Here is a 21288-nt window from a genome sequence, read left to right on the forward strand (position 1 = left end):
TTTATACAGCAATGACCTGTTTGAAGAGTTTCAGTCAGGTTTCAGAGCTCATCATAGCACTGAAACAGATCTGCTGAAAGTCACTAATGATATTCTTATGGCCTCAGATAATGGACTTGTGTCTGTTCTGGTTCTGTTAGATCTCAGTGCTGCATTTGATCCAGTTGATCATAATATTCTCTTAGAAAGGCTGGAATATGTTGTAGGGATCAGGGGAACAGCGCTAGGCTGGTTTAAATCTTATCTGTCTGACAGATTCCAGTTTGTTCATGTAAATGATAAATCATCTTTAAACTCCAGGGTTAATTGTGGAGTACCACAGGGTTCAGTGTTTGGTCCAATTCTCTTTACTATATATATGCTTCCAATAGGTCAAATTATTAGGCAGCATGGGATACATTTTCACTGTTACGCTGATGATACTCAGCTTTACTTATCCATAAATCCTGATGAGCCCAACCAGTTAGATAGACTACAAGCATGTTTTGAAGATATAAAAACTTGGATGACGTTAAATTTTCTGCTTCTAAATTCAGACAAGACAGAAGTTGTCGTCTTTGGACCGGAGTCTTTAAAAAAGAAACTGCTTAGTCAATCACTTAACCTGGATGGCATTAAATTGACCTCCAGTAATAAAGTAAAAAACCTTGGTGTTATTTTTGACCAGGACATGTCATTTAAATCCTATATTAAACAGGTTTCTAGGATTTCCTTCTTTCACCTCCGGAACATTGCCAAAATTAGAAATATCCTGTCCAGGAGTGATGCTGAAAAACTAGTCCATGCATTTGTTACTTCAAGGCTGGACTATTGTAATCCTTTACTATCAGGATGTCCACAAAATGCAGTTAAAAGCCTTCAGCTGATTCAAAATGCTGCAGCAAGAGTTCTGATGAAAATTAAAAAGAGAGATCATATTTGGGAGGCAGATCCTTTAGTTATCAGGCTCCTCTCCTGTGGAACCAGCTCCCAGTTTTAGTCCGTGAGGCAGACACCCTGTCTACTTTTAAGCCTAGGCTTAAAACTTTCCTTTTTGATAAAGCTTATAGTTAGAGTGGCTTAGGTTATCCTGAGTTATCTTCCTTATTTTTTACCTCCGCTCTCTTCTCTCCCTGTTGGATTGGATTAAGGGGAGTCAGGTTTAGCCAAACCATCTCAGTTATGGTTGAGGTGCGAACACACCTTCCATTTCTGCTACCTGTATGACCCCTTCTCTTTTCCAATGGTTATAATCAATCTGACAGAGAGAGGTATCCCAATCGTTGTGGTTTTTAGTATAACAATGACCATCAGTGGGCTCTAGATGGACAAACTTTCTACTTTTAAGGCTAGGTTTAAAACTTTCCTTTTTGATAAAGTTTATAGTTAGAGAGGCTTAGTTTATCCTGATCTATCTCTGTAGTTATGCTGCTATAGGCTTAGGCGGCTGGAGGACATAATGGCCACTTTCACCCTCTTCGCTACATTCTCATACTACTCTCCAATTTTGCATTATTTGCTGTTATTTCAGCTTTAACTTTGTTCTCTTTTCTCTTCCTAGAAGCTACACCTGGCCTGGCTCTGTGTCTACCTGTGACACCTTTCTGGAGAGGGGCATCGTCCAAGCTTCTGCTGGCAACAACTTAATGCTCACCCTCTACTGATGATCCACATAGCCCTGTCTTTTAGTGTTTAACCCTTTCTCTCTCCTAGACATGGCTATTGACTGAGCTTCTACTGTAACTAACTCTATCTGCTCTCTTTCAGACTCTAACCTTGAAAACTGGCTCAGAGTTTATCTGTTCTTTCTTTCTAGATGAAACGACTAAAGGAGCTACATCCATTAACATTTACTTTTCCTTCCCATAGAAAGTACTCCTGGATCAGTGCTTCTTTGTTCTCTTTGTGTCTCTGCTCTGTTCTCTCAAACCTCCAGTCGGTCGTGGCAGATGGCCGCTCACACTGAGCCTGGTTCTGGTTCTGCTGGAGGTTTCTTCCTGTTAACAGGGAGTTTTTCCTCTCCACTGTCGCTACATGCATGCTCAGTATGAGGGATTGCTGCAAAGTCAACGCCAGTGACTGTCCACTGTCTCTACATGCTCATCCAGGAGGAGTGAATGCTGCAAGTCACTGACTGGATGCAATCTGCTGGGTTTCCTTAGATAGAAAAACGTTTTATCCAATTTGAATAAATAACTGAATCTGACTGAACTGTTCAATGGTTACGATTAATTGGAATGTATGAACCTGACTGTTGTGAAGTACCTTGAGACGACATGTGTTGTGAATTGGCGCTATATAAATGAACTGAATTGAATTGAATTGAGATCCGACTGAAAATGGACCAACCATCTGTGTGACTTTCTGGACTTCCTTCCTGAATCCTTTGCTTTTCCTGGATCATAGTTTGGGCCTGGTTCTGGCTGGTTTGTTTGCAGGCCTGGTGGTTTGTTTTGGTCTCGGAACGGGTGTGGGCTGCGGATCCCGTCTCCTTTTCTTTCTGTGATGGACTTTTGTCTCGGTTCTGAGTAGAATGTCCAGACATCCTTGCTGAGACCCATGCTTGGGTTCTGATGGTGCTGGCCCGTTTATGATGCAGTGGCACCTTCATGGTGCTGGCTTTGGCGCTGTACATTCGGGCCAGGGTTTGGACCTTGCTTAGAATACGCTCAGAATTCTCTATAAGGACGGGGTCCACCACCGGGTTCACCTCAAACAAGTCGATACCAGTGACGTCGGACCCCCTCCCCTCAAACAGCGCTCGGTTGGCAGTAACGATCCTGGAGTGGCGAGACCATCGACCCACTTTACTTTGACTGGGGAAACTCTCCAGGTTCTCCTTGGTGTTCGCCTGTTCCCTGGTTTTGGTTATGGACCAGGTGGATTGGGTTTCGGTCTGTTTGGGTTTTTGGTGTTGTTCCTGTTCTGGCCCATGCACGTAGGGTTCTGTCTGGCTCCTGGTCGGTCCAGGCTCATTGGTGTCATCTACAGCACAGTTTCTCTCTTCTTCTTTGTTTTCAGGACATTCAGAAAGACACAAAGTTTCTTCCTCTATGGACATCGCATCAACAGTCTTTCCATCTTCTGGTTCCTCCAGGTTTTCCTCTTGAATACCTTTGTAGATGTTCCAACTTTTATCCAGGATCTCAGTTTCTACTTCGGGAAATGTTTTGGGATCTGACTCTGGGATGTCTTTGGTTGAAGACAGTTGGTCTTTCATCTCATCAGAGATTGTAGACTCAGCTGGATTCTCTGGATAAACCTCTGAGGAGCTCAGTGGCTCGTCTGCTTCTCCATCGGCTGGACGTGTAGCAGGACCAGAGGAGGAACAGGATCTGGAATCTTCATCTGTCTCTCCGTCTCCATGCTTGGAGTTTGTGCTTACCACCTCTCCCTGGTGTCCGTTCACACTGAAACGTGACACAGATTCCTTCACCAAGCCGGTGGGGATGTGTGAGAAGCTGCTTCTTCTTCTCAATATTACTCCCCCTCTCGCTTCTCCTTCATCCTCTGCTTCATCATCATCAGCCTCTGCAGCTGCTTCGTAATAACTCCTGATCTTTTCGATGATCTTCTTGTCCTTCTTGGTAAGGTTGGAGCCTTTTTTGGGTAGCTGGAACCTCTGGATGGGTTGATGAGGGAGATCTGGACTTTGGGGAGATACGGTGGATTCTGTGTCCAACTCTTGTAACTCAGTGCAGATGTCAGTTTTTTCTTCTACAGAGACGGAGAGCTGAAGATCTGATGATGGGGTTATTTCAAGAGTATGTTCAGCTTCGTCATCGCTTGCTTTTCCTCTCTTATCTGTTTCCTCCACGTTGCCTTCTGCCATCTCCTCCATCTCACCAGTAACATCTGGAATTTCCTGAACATCCTCTGTAGCCCTCTCACTTTCACTGGGTGGATCCTGGACGTTCATGGGGTTCTTCACTTCTTTTCCTTCCTGGTCATGTTCAAACAGTAGGCTTTGGTCTGGGCTGGAGGCAATGGGGGGCAGGGGGCAGGTGAAGCAGGTCGGGTTTCCTGGCGTGTCAGCCACACTGGGAAGATCCTGGATTGGGTCCTGGAAAACCAACAAAATATAAATGATTCACTCCTCTTCTGTAAATTTAAGAAGTACATTGTTCTTGTAGTTCTAACCATGGTGGCGAGTCCCTCCCTGACTCTGCTCTGGTTGATGAACTCCAGGATCTCCTCTGTGATGGACAAAGTAGGAGGAGCTCTAAGGGTGGTCAACTCCTCTTCCTCCTTAATAAAATAAAAATCAATTAATTGATTTGAACTCAGTAAAATTTTTGTCCATCCATCCATCCATCCATCCATCCATCCATCCATCCGTTTCTGTGTACATTACCTCTCCCTGCTGGTTTGATCCCAGCTGCAGGTCCATCCTCGGTTCGGCCCGCTCAGTCTCCACCTCGATAACCGAGGAAGCGAGAGTACTGCTGCTGCCTGCAGAGCCCAGACCATCTGGAGGACAAAGCTCGCCCTCGCTGCCCGCCTGCTGCAATGTAACATCTACATTTAACCACACTGGTTCAAGCTGTGACCAAAACGTCCTCCAGTTTCTGCCACATCTGTGGAACTTTTAGTATCAAGATAAACACTTTATTCTGTTTCTTTTTAACATCTCAGTGCAGCTACATGTCTCTTTAACATCTATTTTGACAGATTCCTTTAGGAAACAGATTTTAATGTAAAAAATTGCGTTGTGTTGCGATTGTTGGCTGTTATTTACAGTGATTTAAGACACATCCTGATACCCAGACAGCTGGAATCTCTGTGACTTCAAGTGATTATCTTTATCTAAATAAAGTGTGTCAAAACCCTATCAGTTATTATGAATAACAGGCTAAGCGGTAGCTGCAAAAAAACACGGATGAGGACATAACAGAAAAATAAGAGTGGAACATCTTACCTTCAGGGCTGCCAGATGGCCCAGATGGTGGGAAACATCAGGTTCAGCAGAGAGAAGAAAACACACAAACAGGGATGTTAGCAACATGTTGCTGCTTTAATATTCACCCAAAGAAAACACAAACAAAGAACTCTGACTAATTTTCATTTTAATTAACAGTGTTTAGACATGGATGAAATGCAGCTCTGCAGAACCAAGCCAAAATCAGAACAACAGCCACAAGCAGCAGACAAACAAGGTTATCCCACAGACACCTTAACTGATTATTTTAAGGCTTTGTTTATAGTGACTTGGGGTTAGCAGACTGACATTTCACAGCATAAACACACACTTAACTGTGTGATCCACAACTGGGAAAGGGTGGAAAATATAGAAGGGAACCAAAACAGAGCAACATGAAGTGTTCCAGGTGTTTTTGCCCCATTTCTGCTGCAAACATGTCTTCAGGTGTCCATCAGTATGGGGTCCTTTCCAGCATTCTTACAGGGGACATGGTCAGGATGCAGGCAGGCCTGCAGCAGATGCCTCTGCAATTCATTTGGAATGTGGTTGTCCACTAGCAAGGTCAAAAATGCACAGTCTTGAAAGCAGCATGTGGTGTTCGGATCATTAAACATAGATAATAGTAATCAGACCTGGCTACATGCAGGTCTGATTACTGCCAGAACTTTAGAATCAACTCATTCTTTGGATGTCTGCTGTAAAAACAATGACAGTAAGTCAGGAAAAGAGTCTGGCACAGAAGGTCCCAGAGCTCCAGTCCCAGGCATGTGACCTGAGGCCCAGGCATTCGAGGGTTCTGCAGCAGGACATTAATCCAAAGCACACCAGCAACACCTCTGATAGGCTCAAATAGTAAGCAAAACAAAATGAAGGCCTAGTCAAAGTCTGGATATAAATTCATTTGAGATGCTGTGGCAGGACCTTAAACAGGTTGTTCTTGCAGGAAAACCCTCCAATGAGTCTGAATTAAATCCATTCTGCAAAGCAGAGTGGGTCCAAATTCTTCCACAGTGATGATAAAGACTCTTTACCAGTCTTCACAAACACCTGATGGCAGCTGCCAACGGTGTAGTTACTTTTTCATATAGAGTCAGATTGGGTTGGATAGATTTTTATTCTTAATAAATGAAATCATTTACTGTTTTTTTTTACTGAGATCATAATATCTATTAATAGCATCTATTTGATGTTCTGAAACATTTAGCTGAGACAGAGCAAATCTGTAAGGGGGAAAAATACTTTTCACAGTTCTGTGTGTTCCTCTAAACCTGTGCAGGACTTCTCTGCATTACTGCTGCAGGGACAGGTTACCAAAAACAGTCTGGAACCTTCTCAGATGCCTTCAAGCCCAAAGAAGTGGACGCTGGTTAACATCAGGCTGCTACTGTAGAGCTGGACAGATGTTTCCTAAAGTAATCCCTGCTCTATGTGGTTCTTTCAGCTCTTGAGGAATGATGGTTCCAGATGCAGAGGCATCGGAGGGAGTGGAGATCACTGGTGTCCAGGTTAGGTTTTCTCTCTGCAGAGGAAGAATTAGGAAAAATCCCTTCCAGTTTTTGTGTGAAGTGCTTCATTTTTATTCTTTGCAAAGATTTTCTCCGACGTTTAGAGTTAAATGTGGAGATCATCTGATCATCTTTGCTCCTCATGAACTCTGTTGCTCTTGAAGGATGCTTCTACTCCAGGGTTACAAACTGTTTGAAATGAGGTCATGACTTTTTCTAGAACCTTTGTAGAGAAACTGTGAATGTTTCAACAGTCACAGTTTCTCTACAATCTGCTGCTGGCAAATAACCGATAAACACATGAACCAAATAATTCTGGTGCTCTCTGCATGTGCTCAGAGACTCTATAAACAGTTTACAGAAGCAACAGCTGCAGTAAACTGTTTAATCCGGATTAATCTGGAGTCACTCACCTCCAGGATGGAGTGCTGCTTCGATGTCTTTAGCTGGAGCTGGAAGAGACACACAGGAAGGACATGAAAACATTTCATCCTGTCATTTTTCTCATCATTGGACCCCTGACACAGACACACGTATACGCACATTTACATGTATATGTAAATATATATATTTATATAAAGACTGTTTGGCATACATAAGCTATATTTTCTTAAAACTCTTTTTAAATCTAATGCAGCTTCTGGGCATATAGTTTTGACTTTCTGTTCAAGAAAACATATTCTCAAAATAAGGAGAAACTTTTTTTTACCCTCAGACGAGCCACTTTTATTTATTAGTTTATTTTTTAAGCTGTTCTTTAAAGGTGACGTCTGATGCTTTTAAATCCTTCCTTTTCACCCTTTAATCATCCAGTTGTGGTCTATTTAAAGTAGAACCTCAATGCTTTGGTCTTAACTCCTTGTTCTTGTAGCTCCACAGGCTCCTCTTTTACCTGTTCTGAGGTGCATCTGAGAGCAACTCGTTTTGGTACCGTCTCTTTAAATGCTACTGAGGCCCTTCATACCCCGCCATCTCCAGGTCAAAGGGTGCTCCACTTTAACCAGTTTGGCCATTTTTGTAATTTGATAACAGAGATACAATTAACTAGCGCCGCAGAAACAAGACAAAAACGGCAAAAACAATGTTAAACTGTTACTGTAATAATAATATTAAATCAGTACGGTTCTGTCCTCCAGGAGCTAAAATCAGCACACAGCACTAACATCAGCAGAAGATCCGGTGCTACTGCTATCAGAACAAAGGACGTCATTTCAACAGAATAAATTCATGTCTAAAATAAAGTTTGTTGTCATTTTAGCGTTATTTGCAGCTTACTTTGCTGCGTCCATCATTTCTACAGTCGTTTCCAACCAGTTAGATAGACTACAAGCATGTTTTGAAGATATGAAAACTTGGATGACTTTAAATTTTCTGCTTCTAAATTCAGACAAGACAAGAAGTTGTCGTCTTTGGACCGGAGTCTTTAAAAAAGAAACTGCTTAGTCAATCACTTAACCTGGATGGCAATAAATTGACCTCCAGTAATAAAGTAAAAACCTTGGTGTTATTTTTGACCAGGACATGTCATTTAAATCCCATATTAAACAGGTTTCTAGGATTTCCTTCTTTCACCTCCGGAACATTGCCAAAATTAGAAATATCCTGTCCAGGAGTGACGCTGAAAAACTAGTCCATGCATTTGTTACTTCAAGGCTGGACTATTGTAATTCTTTACTATCAGGATGTCCACAAAATGCAGTTAAAAGCCTTCAGCTGATTCAAAATGCTGCAGCAAGAGTTCTGATGAAAATTAAAAAGAGAGATCATATTTCTCCTATTTTAGCTTCCCTTCATTGGCTCCCTGTTAAATCCAGAATAGAATTTAAAATTCTCCTCCTCACATATAAAGCCCTTAATGATCTAGCTCCATCATACATCAGAGATCTGATTGGTCCATATGTTCCTAACAGAGCACTTCGTTCTTAGACTGCAGGTTTACTGGTGGTTCCTAGAGTCTCTAGAAGTAGAATGGGAGGCAGATCCTTTAGTTATCAGGCTCCTCTCCTGTGGAACCAGCTCCCAGTTTTAGTCCGTGAGGCAGACACCCTGTCAGGGAAGAAGCCAGGGGCATCGTCCGAGCTTCTGCTGGCAACAACTTAATGCTCACCTTCTACAGATGATCCACATGGTCCTGTCTTTCGGTGTTTAACCCTTTCTCTCTCCTAGACATGGCTACTGACTGAGCTTCTACTGTGACTAACTCTATGTTCTCTCTTTCAGACTCTAACCTTGAAAACTGGCTCAGAGTTTATCTGTTCTTTCTTTCTAGATGAAACGACTAAAGGAGCTACATCCATTAACATTTACTTTTCCTTCCCATAGAAAGTACTCCTGGATCAGTGCTTCTTTGTTCTCTTTGTGTCTCTGCTCTGTTCTCTCAAACCTCCAGTCGGTCGTGGCAGATGGCCGCTCACAGTGAGCCTGGTTCTGGTTCTGCTGGAGGTTTCTTCCTGTTAAAAGGGAGTTTTTCCTCTCCACTGTCGCTACATGCATGCTCAGTATGAGGGATTGCTGCAAAGTCAACGCCAGTGACTGTCCACTGTCTCTACATGCTCATCCAGGAGGAGTGAATGCTGCAAGTCACTGACTGGATGCAATCTGCTGGGTTTCCTTAGATAGAAAAACTTTTTATCCAATTTGAATAAATAACTGAATCTGACTGTTTGATAGTTAGGATCAACAGGAATGTATGAACCTGACTTGAAATCTGTATGATTGGTTGACTTTGCGAAGTGCCTTGAGACGACACGTGTTTTGAATTGGTGCTATATGAATAAAACTGAGTTAAATTGAAGTGAACATGATTGTAGATTTTATTTTAAGCCATACCGCCCAGCCCTAGCAAATACACACACATATACACACACATCTCAACCAAACCAACTCAATGCTCCCACCTTGGTTCCTGACTGACTGCCTCCCTAAAATAAAATCCTGTTTCACCTCAAACTTCCTTAAATTAAATAAACAGACTGTTAGGGTTTGAAAACTTTTGTATTGTTTATCACTCATGTCTGTAGAAAGTGCTTGTCCCTCCCACATGCCACAGAAAGGGAGATGGGGTAGAGGAGTGAGTTAGGCTTTTATCAGCAACATCTAGTACCAGTTCCCAGTTCCTTTGTTTAAAATCAAGACACATGAACCCTAACCTTTCTGACCCCACACACACACAAACACACACACACAAACACACACACACACACACACAAACACACACACACACACACACACACACACACACACACACACACACACACACACACACACACACACACACTCTTGTTTTGCTATATGTAGTGAGGACCATGTGTTGACTCCCATTGACTTCCATTGATTTTCAGTCATTTTCAACCCTTTCTATGCCCTAACCCTGACAATAACCCTAAACCTAACCATTACCAGTGCATGTCTAACCCTAACCTTGACCTAAACTCAATTCACATCTTAGTCCTAAACCTAACCGTTAGCAAAATAGGTCGTGAGGACCAGCAAAATGTCCTCACTTTGGTACAAACGGTCCTCATTTTGATGGTAAAATCGGGAAAATGGTTCTCACTGTGATGCCAAGACAGGAACACACACACACACACACACACACACACACACACCCTGAATGTTTGTTGAACTGTGTGTGAACCAGCATGTATAAATAGAGAGGGGTGCTTATACTTTGTAGATTTGCACTGCAGAGTGTGAGCTACCTCTTGCGCAAGAAAAGAACAGAGATTCTGTGTCGATTTCTTCTTTCCTCTGAGTTGACTAATTAATACTTAATACAGACCTTCTCTTAATTGGCACAGATCTAAACAAACTCCATAACATTTCTAATCCTATCCATAAATCCTCCATGTCAATAATGTCGATCCATCTGCCTATTTCCATCTTAGTAACACCGCCTCCATCCTTCTCTCACTCCTCACTCTACTGCTGATCTTGTTCACAGTCTGGTCATTTCCTGTTTAGATTATTGTAATTCTCGTCACTTCGGCCTTCCACATCAAACTTTTCATAAATCACAGCTGCTCCAAAACTCAGCCGCCCGTATCATCACTCTCAGCCCTTCAATCCATCACATCACACCAGTTCTACAGCAGCTTCAATGGCTCCCCATCACACCAACTATAAAATACTCCCCCTGACCTTCAAAGCTGTCCGCAACCTCAGCCCTCCCCACCTCCTCCATTGCTACACCTGTCCACACCCTCAGATCCTCTTCTTCCATTCATCCTACTCTTCCTCCTGCCCGTCTTGGTCCCATGAGGACCAGAGCATTCAGTTGCTCTGCTCCTCAGCCCTGGAACTCACTCCAACCTGATCTCCGTAACACAAACTCTTCTCCATCTTTTAAATCCAAACTCATCCATTTAAACTGGCTAACTGTCTGATCACAGCTGCATCTAATTTAAATTCAAACTTTGTACTTTATTTTATTGTTTTTCAATATCGTGTCTCTTTTGTGTTTTATGACATTGACCTTCGGCGTCAAGAAAGGCGTCTGTGAAAAAAAAGAAAAATAATAATAATTATCATTATTATTATATATACATAAATACAGACAGTTTGGGTTTTACTATCATTATGGGGATTTTTCATCGACTTCCATGAGGTCCAACCCTAAACTCAATTCACACCTCAGTCCTGAACCTAACCCCTCACCCAACGACACAATTTTACCCCATGGGGGCCAGGCTGTGGTCCCCATGAGGTGCAGTGGGTCCTCACAATAATAGTAAATTTTCAGAAAATGGGCCTCAACATGTGACAAATACAAACCCCAGCCCTCGGCCCGACCCCGCCACCGTTTGGCGCCCTTTGGTCCTGATTTAAATTAGAAGCGCTCCGCTGCGAAGCCTCGAGATACTCCGAGAAGCAGGCGCTGATCTCACAACATAAGCCAGTGGTAATTGGAGAAGTCAGACCAAAACAACTCATTCTGTGGAAGTTAAAACAGTTAAAACTTTACTTTTTGCTTCATTCTATAATCGGTGAGAACGGTGCCCTCCGCCACACTGCCATGCGCCGCCCTGCGGAGGCAGTGTAAACCCTCTCATTGACTATAAAGGGTGCGTAATCACTGCGGAGTTCATACCATGGCGGAGCGGAGACTTTCGTCGCTTAAATCTGGGGATTATGTCTGTTTCAACTCCATAACAAAACCATAACAGCGGGATTGAATCACGTCCTGGGTTTGGGTTCTGTGGGCCCAGAGCTGCGGCTGAAGGAGTGTGAGCATCTCCGGGTACCTGACTGCCTCCTGGTGCGTCTATATGGCAGCGTTCCCTCCAGCAGCAGCGGCAGAGTCTTCCTGGACTTCTCTGGCGTGTACAGCTCTGGAGGTTCTGGTGAGACAAAGAAGAAAAACCTGAAGAGTTACTGTTTGGTCAGCCATACAATCCAGAATACAGATATATGTTTTCATGTCAAAATGACATAAGCAACCACTGAGGCTGTTTGATAGCAGCAGAAATCCTTTCCCATTTCTTTAGCTAAATCTATGAACACCAACGTTAAAAGGATTTTAGCTCCAACAAGATGGTTCCCAAAGAGCTGAAAGCCTTCAGAACATTTCTGAACATGATCCACAGGCTGAAACCTCCGACCCTGACCTGACTGACGTCGGCCTCGACGAAAACTGTGAAGGTCGTCTAGACGTGGCGAAGCACATGACTTCTTCGGGTTCTCCTGGTCGAACTGAGGAGCTGAAACACAGGAAGTAATGTCATACGTTCAAGCACTCAAAGCAGCCAACCACAGGTGTTCATTCAGAGAAAATAAATGGCCAGCTGTGGATATGGACCAAGTTTGTGTTGGGAACTTTATTTGGGTCAGGGACTACATTAAAGTCCAGGGTTCAGGGTCAGGAAGAGGGGCTACGATAGTGTGTGTGTAAACTCACTCTGGCAGAAGTTGTCTCCGAGGACCTGCCTCGCCTGGAAAAAGGAATCACAGTGAGTCATGGACACAGAAAACTTTCCAACACGCAACAAAGTTCAGCAGAAACAAGATAAACGTATCAATAAAATCACATAGATAAGAGGAGAGACTTTCTGTTTTGATTTGTGAAATTAATCCAAAGTGCCCTGCAACACATTCCTTAGATGCCAAATACACAGAGAGCCTTGGTGAGAACACAGAAGCTGAGATGTTTATGTCTCAACATGAAGGAACCCCTCTCTTCACTGTAATAAAAACATGAGTCTCTGGGACTGCACATTTGTCTCCAAAGCTTCAGAGCAATCAACGATGCATTAAACATGAGGCGAGGAGTTTAGTGAAGCGTTAACAGCTGTTGGATGAAATGAAGACATGACTTTAAATGATGGACCTCTTTGTCTGCAAACACCAGCTGGCAGCGTAATGCAACACGTGTTTAACAGTAGAACATTGAACAGTAGATAGCGGCTGAGTTCAGAGGTTATCCTTCAATAATACTGTCATATTTACATATTTGTGACGTTCAGTTTGGAGGTAAATCTTTTCAGCTGTTTACTAACTAGTCTTTCAGTTGCATTCTAGCGCCCTCTAGTGTTACAGCACAGGGATGTAAAATGCAGTTTTAGATTTCTGAGGGCACATGTTGCCCCCATTAGTCCAAACTTTATATTCACCTGTTAATGTTAAACACATTAGTATATCGGTCTATAAAAACTCACCTGACTGCTCATACTGAGAAAAATGGTCTGTTCTGTGTACCGTACCGGGCCCTGTAGGACTTTTCTTTCATATGAGAAGATAGCAGCAGTGTATCAGTTGTATCTGGATGCAACTGGATCCAAAATGAATTCATAAATAAATCACTGCTTCATATTTTTGTGGTTGCAGTAACCTTCTCAGGCTCATTTGCATGAAAATATTTGATTTTTACAACTTTACACGTTTTAAAGCAGAACATGCAGAGCCATTTAAGACTGCAGCTCTTTGGTCCAGTTACCTTTTTAAATCTGCAATGTATCTCATTGACCAGCAGGTAGCAGCAAACACTAACATAAAACTTCCTGTCTGTCCAGTCAGCGCTGCGGTCAGAACCACAACCCGCCACGCTGGGTGGAAATTAATCATTCTGTTTATCTCCAGTCAGAACAAAATAAATTATTACTTCAACTCTTCCTGATATTTTATTATGAAGAGGAATCTACTAAACATTCTTATTTCAGCTTCTCTTCTGCTGCAAGGCAGACATGTACGGCATACCTTATAACATATAATCAAAGCACATTCCAATCCCTAATGACATATTAATTGATCACACAACCAGTTCAAACCGGCTTTTTCAGCTAAAATATAAAGTACTGAAAATAATATTCCTATTGGAAAATATGTATTGGGGCTACATTGAGGCGCAGTTGGTTGCAATGTTGCTTTGCAACAAGAAAGTTGTGGGTTCAGCTCCCAGCTGGGGGTCTTTTTGCATGTCCTCTTGTGCATGCATGGGTTCCCTCCGGGTACTCAAGCTTCCTCCCACAGTCCAAAAACAAGACTGTTGGGTCAACTGGTCTCTATAAATTGCCCTTATGTGTAAATCGTTGTTTGTCCTGTGTGTCACCTGTCCAAGGTGTACCTTGCCTCTCGCCGTAGACGGTCTCCCCTATGACCCGGTATGGAAAGAATTATTTCAAGGTTTTTGGCAGGAAACAGCTCAAAATCTATTAAATATCTTTGAAAATATTTTTTATTATATTCTTCCATCCATCTATTTGTGCAACATTGTCCAGGATCAGGTTGAGGTGATAAGTTAAGAGGGAAAACCAGATGTTGCTCTTCTGAGGACACCATCCAGCTCCTCCTGGAAGGTCCCAATTCCCAGGACAGAATGATAATATATAGTCCTTCTAGAAAGCTCTCCTCTTGAATGATGGAGCTCCTCTCCTCATGTCTGAGGCAGAGCCTGGACAGGTTGTCCATTTCAGATAGCTTAAATAAGACATTTTGGGACTGAAGGTATCTGAAACGTGGAGCATTTCAACAACTTTCATTCCACATCTGAAGAATATTGTTGTTATTGGCTGGAGCTCTGGGTAACGTCACTTCCTGTTTTCGCTGTTGGTCTCTCGTTTGATCTGATTTCTCTTTACTCAGAATCAGAATCAGAGTCAGCTTTATTGCCAAGTTCGTACATACAAACAAGGAATTTGACTCCGGTACACTTTGCTCTTTTGTTCTGTTTTTGCATTACAGAATATACATATTTACAATGTACAATATTCACATACATAATAAAAAGGTGTATTTGTAACATCTGTATGCTGTTGTTTTGTACTCTATTGAATGTTCATCAGAGAAACAGCCTGGGGGAAGAAACTGTCTCTGTGGCTGGTTTTAGTGAACAGTGCTCTGTAGCGCCACCTGAAGGTAAAGCTCTGAACAGTTTATGTGCAGGGTGTGTGGGGTCTGCAGAGATTTTGGCAGCTCTTTTCTTGACCCTCGACCTGTATAAGTCCTGATTATTCTCTCTACATTCATGATTATTCGTTGCAGTCTGGACCTGTCCTGTTTTGTGGATGATCCAAACCACACTGAGATGGATGAAGACAGGACAGACTGAATGATGGCAGTGGAGAAGATGACCAACAGCTCCTGTGGAAGGTTGAACTTCTTGAGTTGCCTCAGGAAGTTCAGTCTCTGCTGGGCCTTCTTTCGAACAGTGTCTATGTGTGATGACTGTGATATCTCTTACTTGTTCTAATACATAAGCACGTTAAAACACTTACTTTCTGTTGCTGTATTTAAAGTTTGGGGACTCTCCGTGTTTTACACGGTTTTTCTAGTAGTGCTAAGGTGTCGCTAGCTTAGCTTTAGCTTTAGCTCCACCATGGCTACCCGTTCTGCTGTTTCTCTCTCTGAGTCTTCTCTCTCCTGTGTCAGATGTTAAGTTACTCCTCTGCCTCCTTTAGTGATAATGGTACATGTAATAAATGTAGCATTTTTGTAGCTTTGGAGGCGAGGGTGTCAGAATTGGAGGCCCGGCTCCGCGCTGTTGAAAAACCAGCAGATAGCCGAGGCCCCTTAGCCAGCGCGGAGCCACCGAGGGTAGCTCCCCGTAGCAGTCCTCCAGCAGAGCCCACGCAGCCAGGGCCTCAGGCCGGCTGGGTGACGGTATGTAGAAAGCATAGTTCTAGATCCCAGCCCACAGGTCACCACCAACTCATCTGCGTTTCTAACAGATTTTCCCCGCTCAGCAACACACCCGCTGAGAAGCCAACTCTGGTAATTGGCAGCTCCATAGTCAGAAACGTGGCTCTAGAGACACCAGCGACCATAGTCAAATGTCTGCCAGGGGCCAGAACGGGCGACATCAAATCCTACCTGAAACTGCTGGCTAAGGATCAGCATAAATACAGTAAGATTGTTATTCACGTTGGTGGTAATGACACCCGGTTACGTCAATCGGAGGTCACCAAAGTTCGCGTTGCTTTGATGTGTAAGTTTGCCAAAACAATGTCGGCCTCCGTAATTTTCTCTGGTCCCCTTCCTGATCTGACCAGTGACGACATGTTTAGCCGCATGCTGTCATTCAACCGCTGGCTGTCTAGGTGGTGTCCAGAAAACGATGTGGGTTACATTGATAACTGGCGAACATTTTGGAGAAAACTTGGTCTGATCCGGAGAGACGGCATCCATCCCACTTTGGATGGAGCTGCTCTTCTTTCTAGGAATCTGGCTGAATTTATTAGTTCTCCAAAACTCTGACAACCCAGGGTTCAGACCAGGAAGCAGGGTCATAGTTTAACACTCCTCTCTGCAGCTTCTGTACTGCTACCCACCCATTACCCTATTAAGACAGTGTCTCGCCCACGGCCAAAATTTAATAGATTAAAAAATAATCTAAAAGGAGGAAATCAGGAAAATCTCATAAAAATAAACACAACTCAGACTAAAAAGAAAAATAAAACAATTAAATGTGGCTTACTGAACATAAGATCTCTCTCTTCAAAGACTTTGCTAGTTAGTGACCTGATTTGTGATAATCTGATTGATTTATTTTGCCTCACAGAAACCTGGCTGCAGCAAGAGGATTATGTTACTATAAATGAGTCAACTCCTACTAATTATTTAAATTTTCACATTCCTTGAAATCCTGGGCGAGGAGGAGGAGTAGCAACCATCTTTCAGTCCGATTTATTAATTAGCCCCAGACCAATCAATAGCTACAACTCTTTTGAATATTTAATCCTTAGTTTATCTCATCCAAATTGCAAAGCACTAAAACCACTTCTGTTTGTTGTTTTGTACCGTCCACCAGGTGCTTACTCTAAATTTTTAGATCAGTTTTCAGACCTTTTATCTGATTTAGTGTTAAATACAGATAAAGTTATTATAGTGGGGATTTTAACATTCATGAAAGTGATAGCCTAAATATAGCGTTTAATGCTATCTTAGACTCAATTGGCTCTGCTCAAAACATTAACAAACCTACCCACCTTTGTCTTATGGGATTCTTTTTAAATAAAATTGATAGTTGCTAATCAAATGTGTGAACATTTATACAGCAATGACCTGTTTGAAGAGTTTCAGTCAGGTTTCAGAGCTCATCATAGCACTGAAACAGCTCTGCTGAAAGTCATTAATGATATTCTTATGGCCTCAGATAATGGACTTGTGTCTGTTCTGGTTCTGTTAGATCTCAGTGCTGCATTTGATCCAGTCGATCATAATATTCTCTTAGAAAGGCTGGAATATGCTGTAGGGATCAGGGGAACAGCGCTAGGCTGGTTTAAATCTTATCTGTCTGACAGATTCCAGGTTGTTCATGTAAATGATAAATCATCTTTAAACTCCAGGGTTAATTGTGGAGTACCACAGGGTTCAGTACTTGGACCAATTTTCTTTACTATATATATGCTTCCAATAGGTAAAATTATCAGGCAGCATGGGATAAATTTTCACTGTTATGCTGATGATACTCAGCTTTACTTATCCATAAATCCTGATGAACCCAACCAGTTAGATAGACTACAAGCATGTCTTGAAGACATAAAACTTGGATGACTTTAAATTGTTTGCTTCTAAATTCAGACAAGACAGAAGTTGTCGTGTTTGGACCGGAGTCTTTAAAAAAGAAACTGCTTAGTCAATCACTTAACCTGGATGGCAATAAATTGACCTCCAGTAATAAAGTAAAAACCTTGGTGTTATTTTTGACCAGGACATGTCAATTAAATCCCATATTAAACAGGTTTCTAGGATTTCCTTCTTTCATCTCCAGAACATTGCCAAAATTAGAAATATCCTGTCCAGGAGTGACGCTGAAAAACTAGTCCATGCATTTGTTACTTCAAGGCTGGACTATTGTAATTCTTTACTATCAGGATGTCCACAAAATGCAGTTAAAAGCCTTCAGCTGATTCAAAATGCTGCAGCAAGAGTTCTGATGAAAATTAAAAAGAGAGATCATATTTCTCCTATTTTAGCTGCCCTTCATTGGCTCCCTGTTAAATCCAGAATAAAATTTAAAATTCTCCTCCTCACATATAAAGCCCTTAATGATCTAGCTCCATCATACATCAGAGATCTGATTGGTCCATATGTTCCTAACAGAGCACTTTGTTCTCAGACTGCAGGTTTACTGGTGGTTCCTAGAGTCCCTAGAAGTAGAATGGGAGGCAGATCTTTTAGGTTTCAGGCTCCTCTCCTGTGGAACCAGCTCCCAGTTTTAGTCCGTGAGGCAGATACCCTGTTTACTTTTAAGGCTAGGCTTAAAACTTTCCTTTTTGATAAAGCTTATAGTTAGAGTGGCTTAGGTTAGCCTTCCTTCCTCCCTGTTGGATGGAGTAAGGGGGAATCAGGTTTAGCCTAAACCGGCTCAGTTATGGTTGAGGTGCAAACACACCCTCCATTTCTGCTACCTGTATGACCCCTTCTCTTTTCCAATGGTTATAATCAGTCTGACAGAGAGAGGTATCCCAATCCTTGTGGTTTTTAGTATAACAATGACCATCAGTGGGACCCTTTGTGGGGTTCCTTGAGACGACATTGTTGTAAATAAGCGCCGTTTAACTAAATAATCTGAACTGAAACTATCTGTGTAGTTATGCTGCTATAGGCTTAGGCTGCTGGAGGACATAATGACCACTTTCACCCTCTTCGCTACATTCTCATACTACTCTCCAATTCTGCATTATTTGCTATTATTTCAGTTTTTAACTTTGTTCTCTCTTTTCTCTTCCTAGAAGCTACACCTGGCCTGACTCTGTGTCTACCTGTGACACCTTTCTGGAGAGGGGCATCGTCCGAGCTTCTGCTGGCAACAACTTAATGCTCACCTTCTACAGATGATCCACATAGCCCTGTCTTTCAGTGTTTAACCCTTTCTCTCTCCTAGACATGGCTACTGACTGAGCTTCTACTGTAACTAACTCTATGTGCTCTCTTTCAGACTCTAACCTTGAAAACTGGCTCAGAGTTTATCTGTTCTTTCTTTCTAGGTGAAACGACTAAAGGAGCTGCATCCATTAACATTTACTTTTCCTTCCCATAGAAAGTACCCCTGGATCAGTGCTTCTTTGTTCTCTTTGTGTCTCTGCTCTGTTCTCTCAAACCTCCAGTCGGTCGTGGCAGATGGCCGCTCACACTGAGCCTGGTTCTGGTTCTCCTGGAGGTTTCTTCCTGTTAAAAGGGAGTTTTTCCTCTCCACTGTCGCTACATGCATGCTCAGTATGAGGGATTGCTGCAAAGTCAACGCCAGTGACTGTCCACTGTCTCTACATGCTCATCCAGGAGGAGTGAATGCTGCAAGTCACTGACTGGATGCAATCTGCTGGGTTTCCTTAGATAGAAAAACTTTTTATCCAATTTGAATAAATAACTGAATCTGACTGAACTGTTCAATGGTTACGATTAATTGGAATGTATGAACCTGACTGTTGTGAAGAACCTTGAGACATCATGTGTTGTGAATTGGCGCTATATAAATAAACTGAATTGAATTGAATTGAATTAAGCTGAGAGGCACACATGAATGAGGAAGTAAGATAATTTGTCTCATTAGATATCTGGAACGTCGTCTGGTTCTGGGGAGCTAAAGATCTACTCTGGGCTCAGCACAGACCCGGGCTACAAGCTGCATCGCTGGTACTCAAATCTCCCATTGTTAAACCTTCCTAAGGAAGTCCTGAACTTTAGAGAGTAAAGATGACTTTCATATCATCACCATCCACAGTACGAGAACTGGTTGAGCTTTCAGGTCCAACACTGATCCCAACATTCTTAAATCTGTCAGTTAGACTTCTAGTTCTTCTGTTTCCTGCGTCCTTATCTCCTTCATCCTTCCTCCTTACCTTCTGTGGAAGTGAAGCTGGATGGTTCTCTACTATCAGCCTCTTCAGGTAGTGCACCCACAGTCGCTTCTCCTCCTGGTTCTTCGTCTGCAGAAAAGATGTAGGAGCATGAACGGAGCTCTGGCTTCAAAGCTGAATGAGATGCCGAGAGAACTTGCAGACTCACCTGAACAATGTGCTGCTGCTTGGGAATCGTCTGGTCTGACACCTTGAAGCAGAGCGGGTCCTTCAGGGTCTCCACCAGCTGCAGGTTACAGCACTGCACAGGATAAATGGACACAGGAACAGGACATTGTTAGGGTAGGAAGAAACCCTGCAGGTTTGGAGCTTTCACACATCTGCTGCAGCACTGTCTGCAAAAATGATCCTTAACTCTCATTTTTCCTTTGATTCAGACTCAGATGAGGAGAGTTTTACATCGGAATGACATCATCAGACACATCACGACATCAAGTCTCTCCTTCCTTACAAATATGTGGGTGCTGTAGATGAACTGCTCCAGCCTCTTCTTGGCGATCAGCAGCATCTTGTCAAACAGGAAGAACGCTCTCTCTTTCTTCACTCTGAGGACCTTGAAGGAACCCTCCAGAACCAGCTCTCCGAAGCCACTGAGGTCCGGCCCGCTCCAGTTCAGCAGCAGAGACTCGATTTCCTGCAGAGGAGGTGAGGACAGGTCAGAGGTTAACCCCAGAGAGAACAAACGATTTGAAGCAGGAGTCTGCAGTGACACAAGATGTCTTTGTCCTCGCTCCCAAAACCTTTGCTCATAACTTGAAGATCTTTATTTGGTGAAAGAACCTGTCCATCGACAGATCTTCATTTCATTAGCCCCTGCTCCTTTTTGAGGAGGAACCACCACTGTAGTTAAAACAAACGTCCACCAAGTCGCACAAGAATGAGAGCTTCACCAGTAAGTAGGACCACATGCCATGGGTGTTCGGTCCCCTTTTAAGGAAACAATGCTTGAAAATTCAAGATGGCTGCCTCCCTATCGACATATGAAACGTTCTCACCTGCTTTCTCTATATATCTTCATAGGTTTTTGTCTCATTTTAATTGTCCGTGCTCGTTCTTGCTTTAAAAAGATGTGGGCTACGTCCCTTGAATGCAGTCGATGACAGGAAATATATCCCATCATCCCCTCTTGTAGAGAAGGTCCGCGTCTACACTTTAAGGGCAACCAGACCCGCCTCACGGTTTGTCTAAGCTCTCTGACCTCATTATTCTAGTGAGAGTTTTGTTGTAATAAGTCCTGCATAAAACTTGAACATTGATTCATTGTAGAAAGTCCTATTTAACTATGTTTACTCATATCTCACACATCATTTACTACAAGAAGAACCTTGCTAAAGTACGGACCGAAACTGAAGGTTTAATGTGTTGGACATTGCATAACAACATGAATATAAAGTTTTTATTTAGAAAATCTCATTTTCTTATTCCTATTCCAAGCAAAATGAGAATAATTTGCAGTTCATACACATCATATACTCATCATATCTACTCCAGTCCACATGCAGCAGCAAAGAGCAGCACAACCGAGACCAAACCTCAAACCCTTCCCTGCATCCAGTTAGAGGAAGAGCTGTCCAATTATCCAGCATCATCT

General features: G+C 42.7%; 1 protein-coding gene across 3 annotated transcripts in view; it reads right to left on the reverse strand.

Annotated features, from left to right (window-relative positions):
• Positions 1-21288, reverse strand: part of plekhg2 (pleckstrin homology domain containing, family G (with RhoGef domain) member 2) — a 110168-nt gene that overhangs the window by 8257 nt on the left and 80623 nt on the right. For all 3 annotated transcript variants that reach the window (XM_047391853.1, XM_047391852.1, XM_047391854.1), the window contains 11 exons: positions 20149-20331; positions 19846-19938; positions 19680-19766; positions 12302-12335; positions 12012-12104; positions 11649-11744; positions 6819-6857; positions 4898-4905; positions 4334-4483; positions 4120-4227; positions 2329-4042 (listed from right to left, as the gene is read on the reverse strand). In XM_047391853.1, coding sequence (XP_047247809.1) covers positions 2329-4042; positions 4120-4227; positions 4334-4483; positions 4898-4905; positions 6819-6857; positions 11649-11744; positions 12012-12104; positions 12302-12335; positions 19680-19766; positions 19846-19938; positions 20149-20331 — 2605 coding nt within the window. The remainder of the gene's footprint in view (positions 1-2328; positions 4043-4119; positions 4228-4333; positions 4484-4897; positions 4906-6818; positions 6858-11648; positions 11745-12011; positions 12105-12301; positions 12336-19679; positions 19767-19845; positions 19939-20148; positions 20332-21288) is intronic.

This window comes from Girardinichthys multiradiatus, chromosome 18 (assembly GCF_021462225.1).
Source record: "Girardinichthys multiradiatus isolate DD_20200921_A chromosome 18, DD_fGirMul_XY1, whole genome shotgun sequence".
NCBI lineage: Eukaryota > Metazoa > Chordata > Actinopteri > Cyprinodontiformes > Goodeidae > Girardinichthys > Girardinichthys multiradiatus.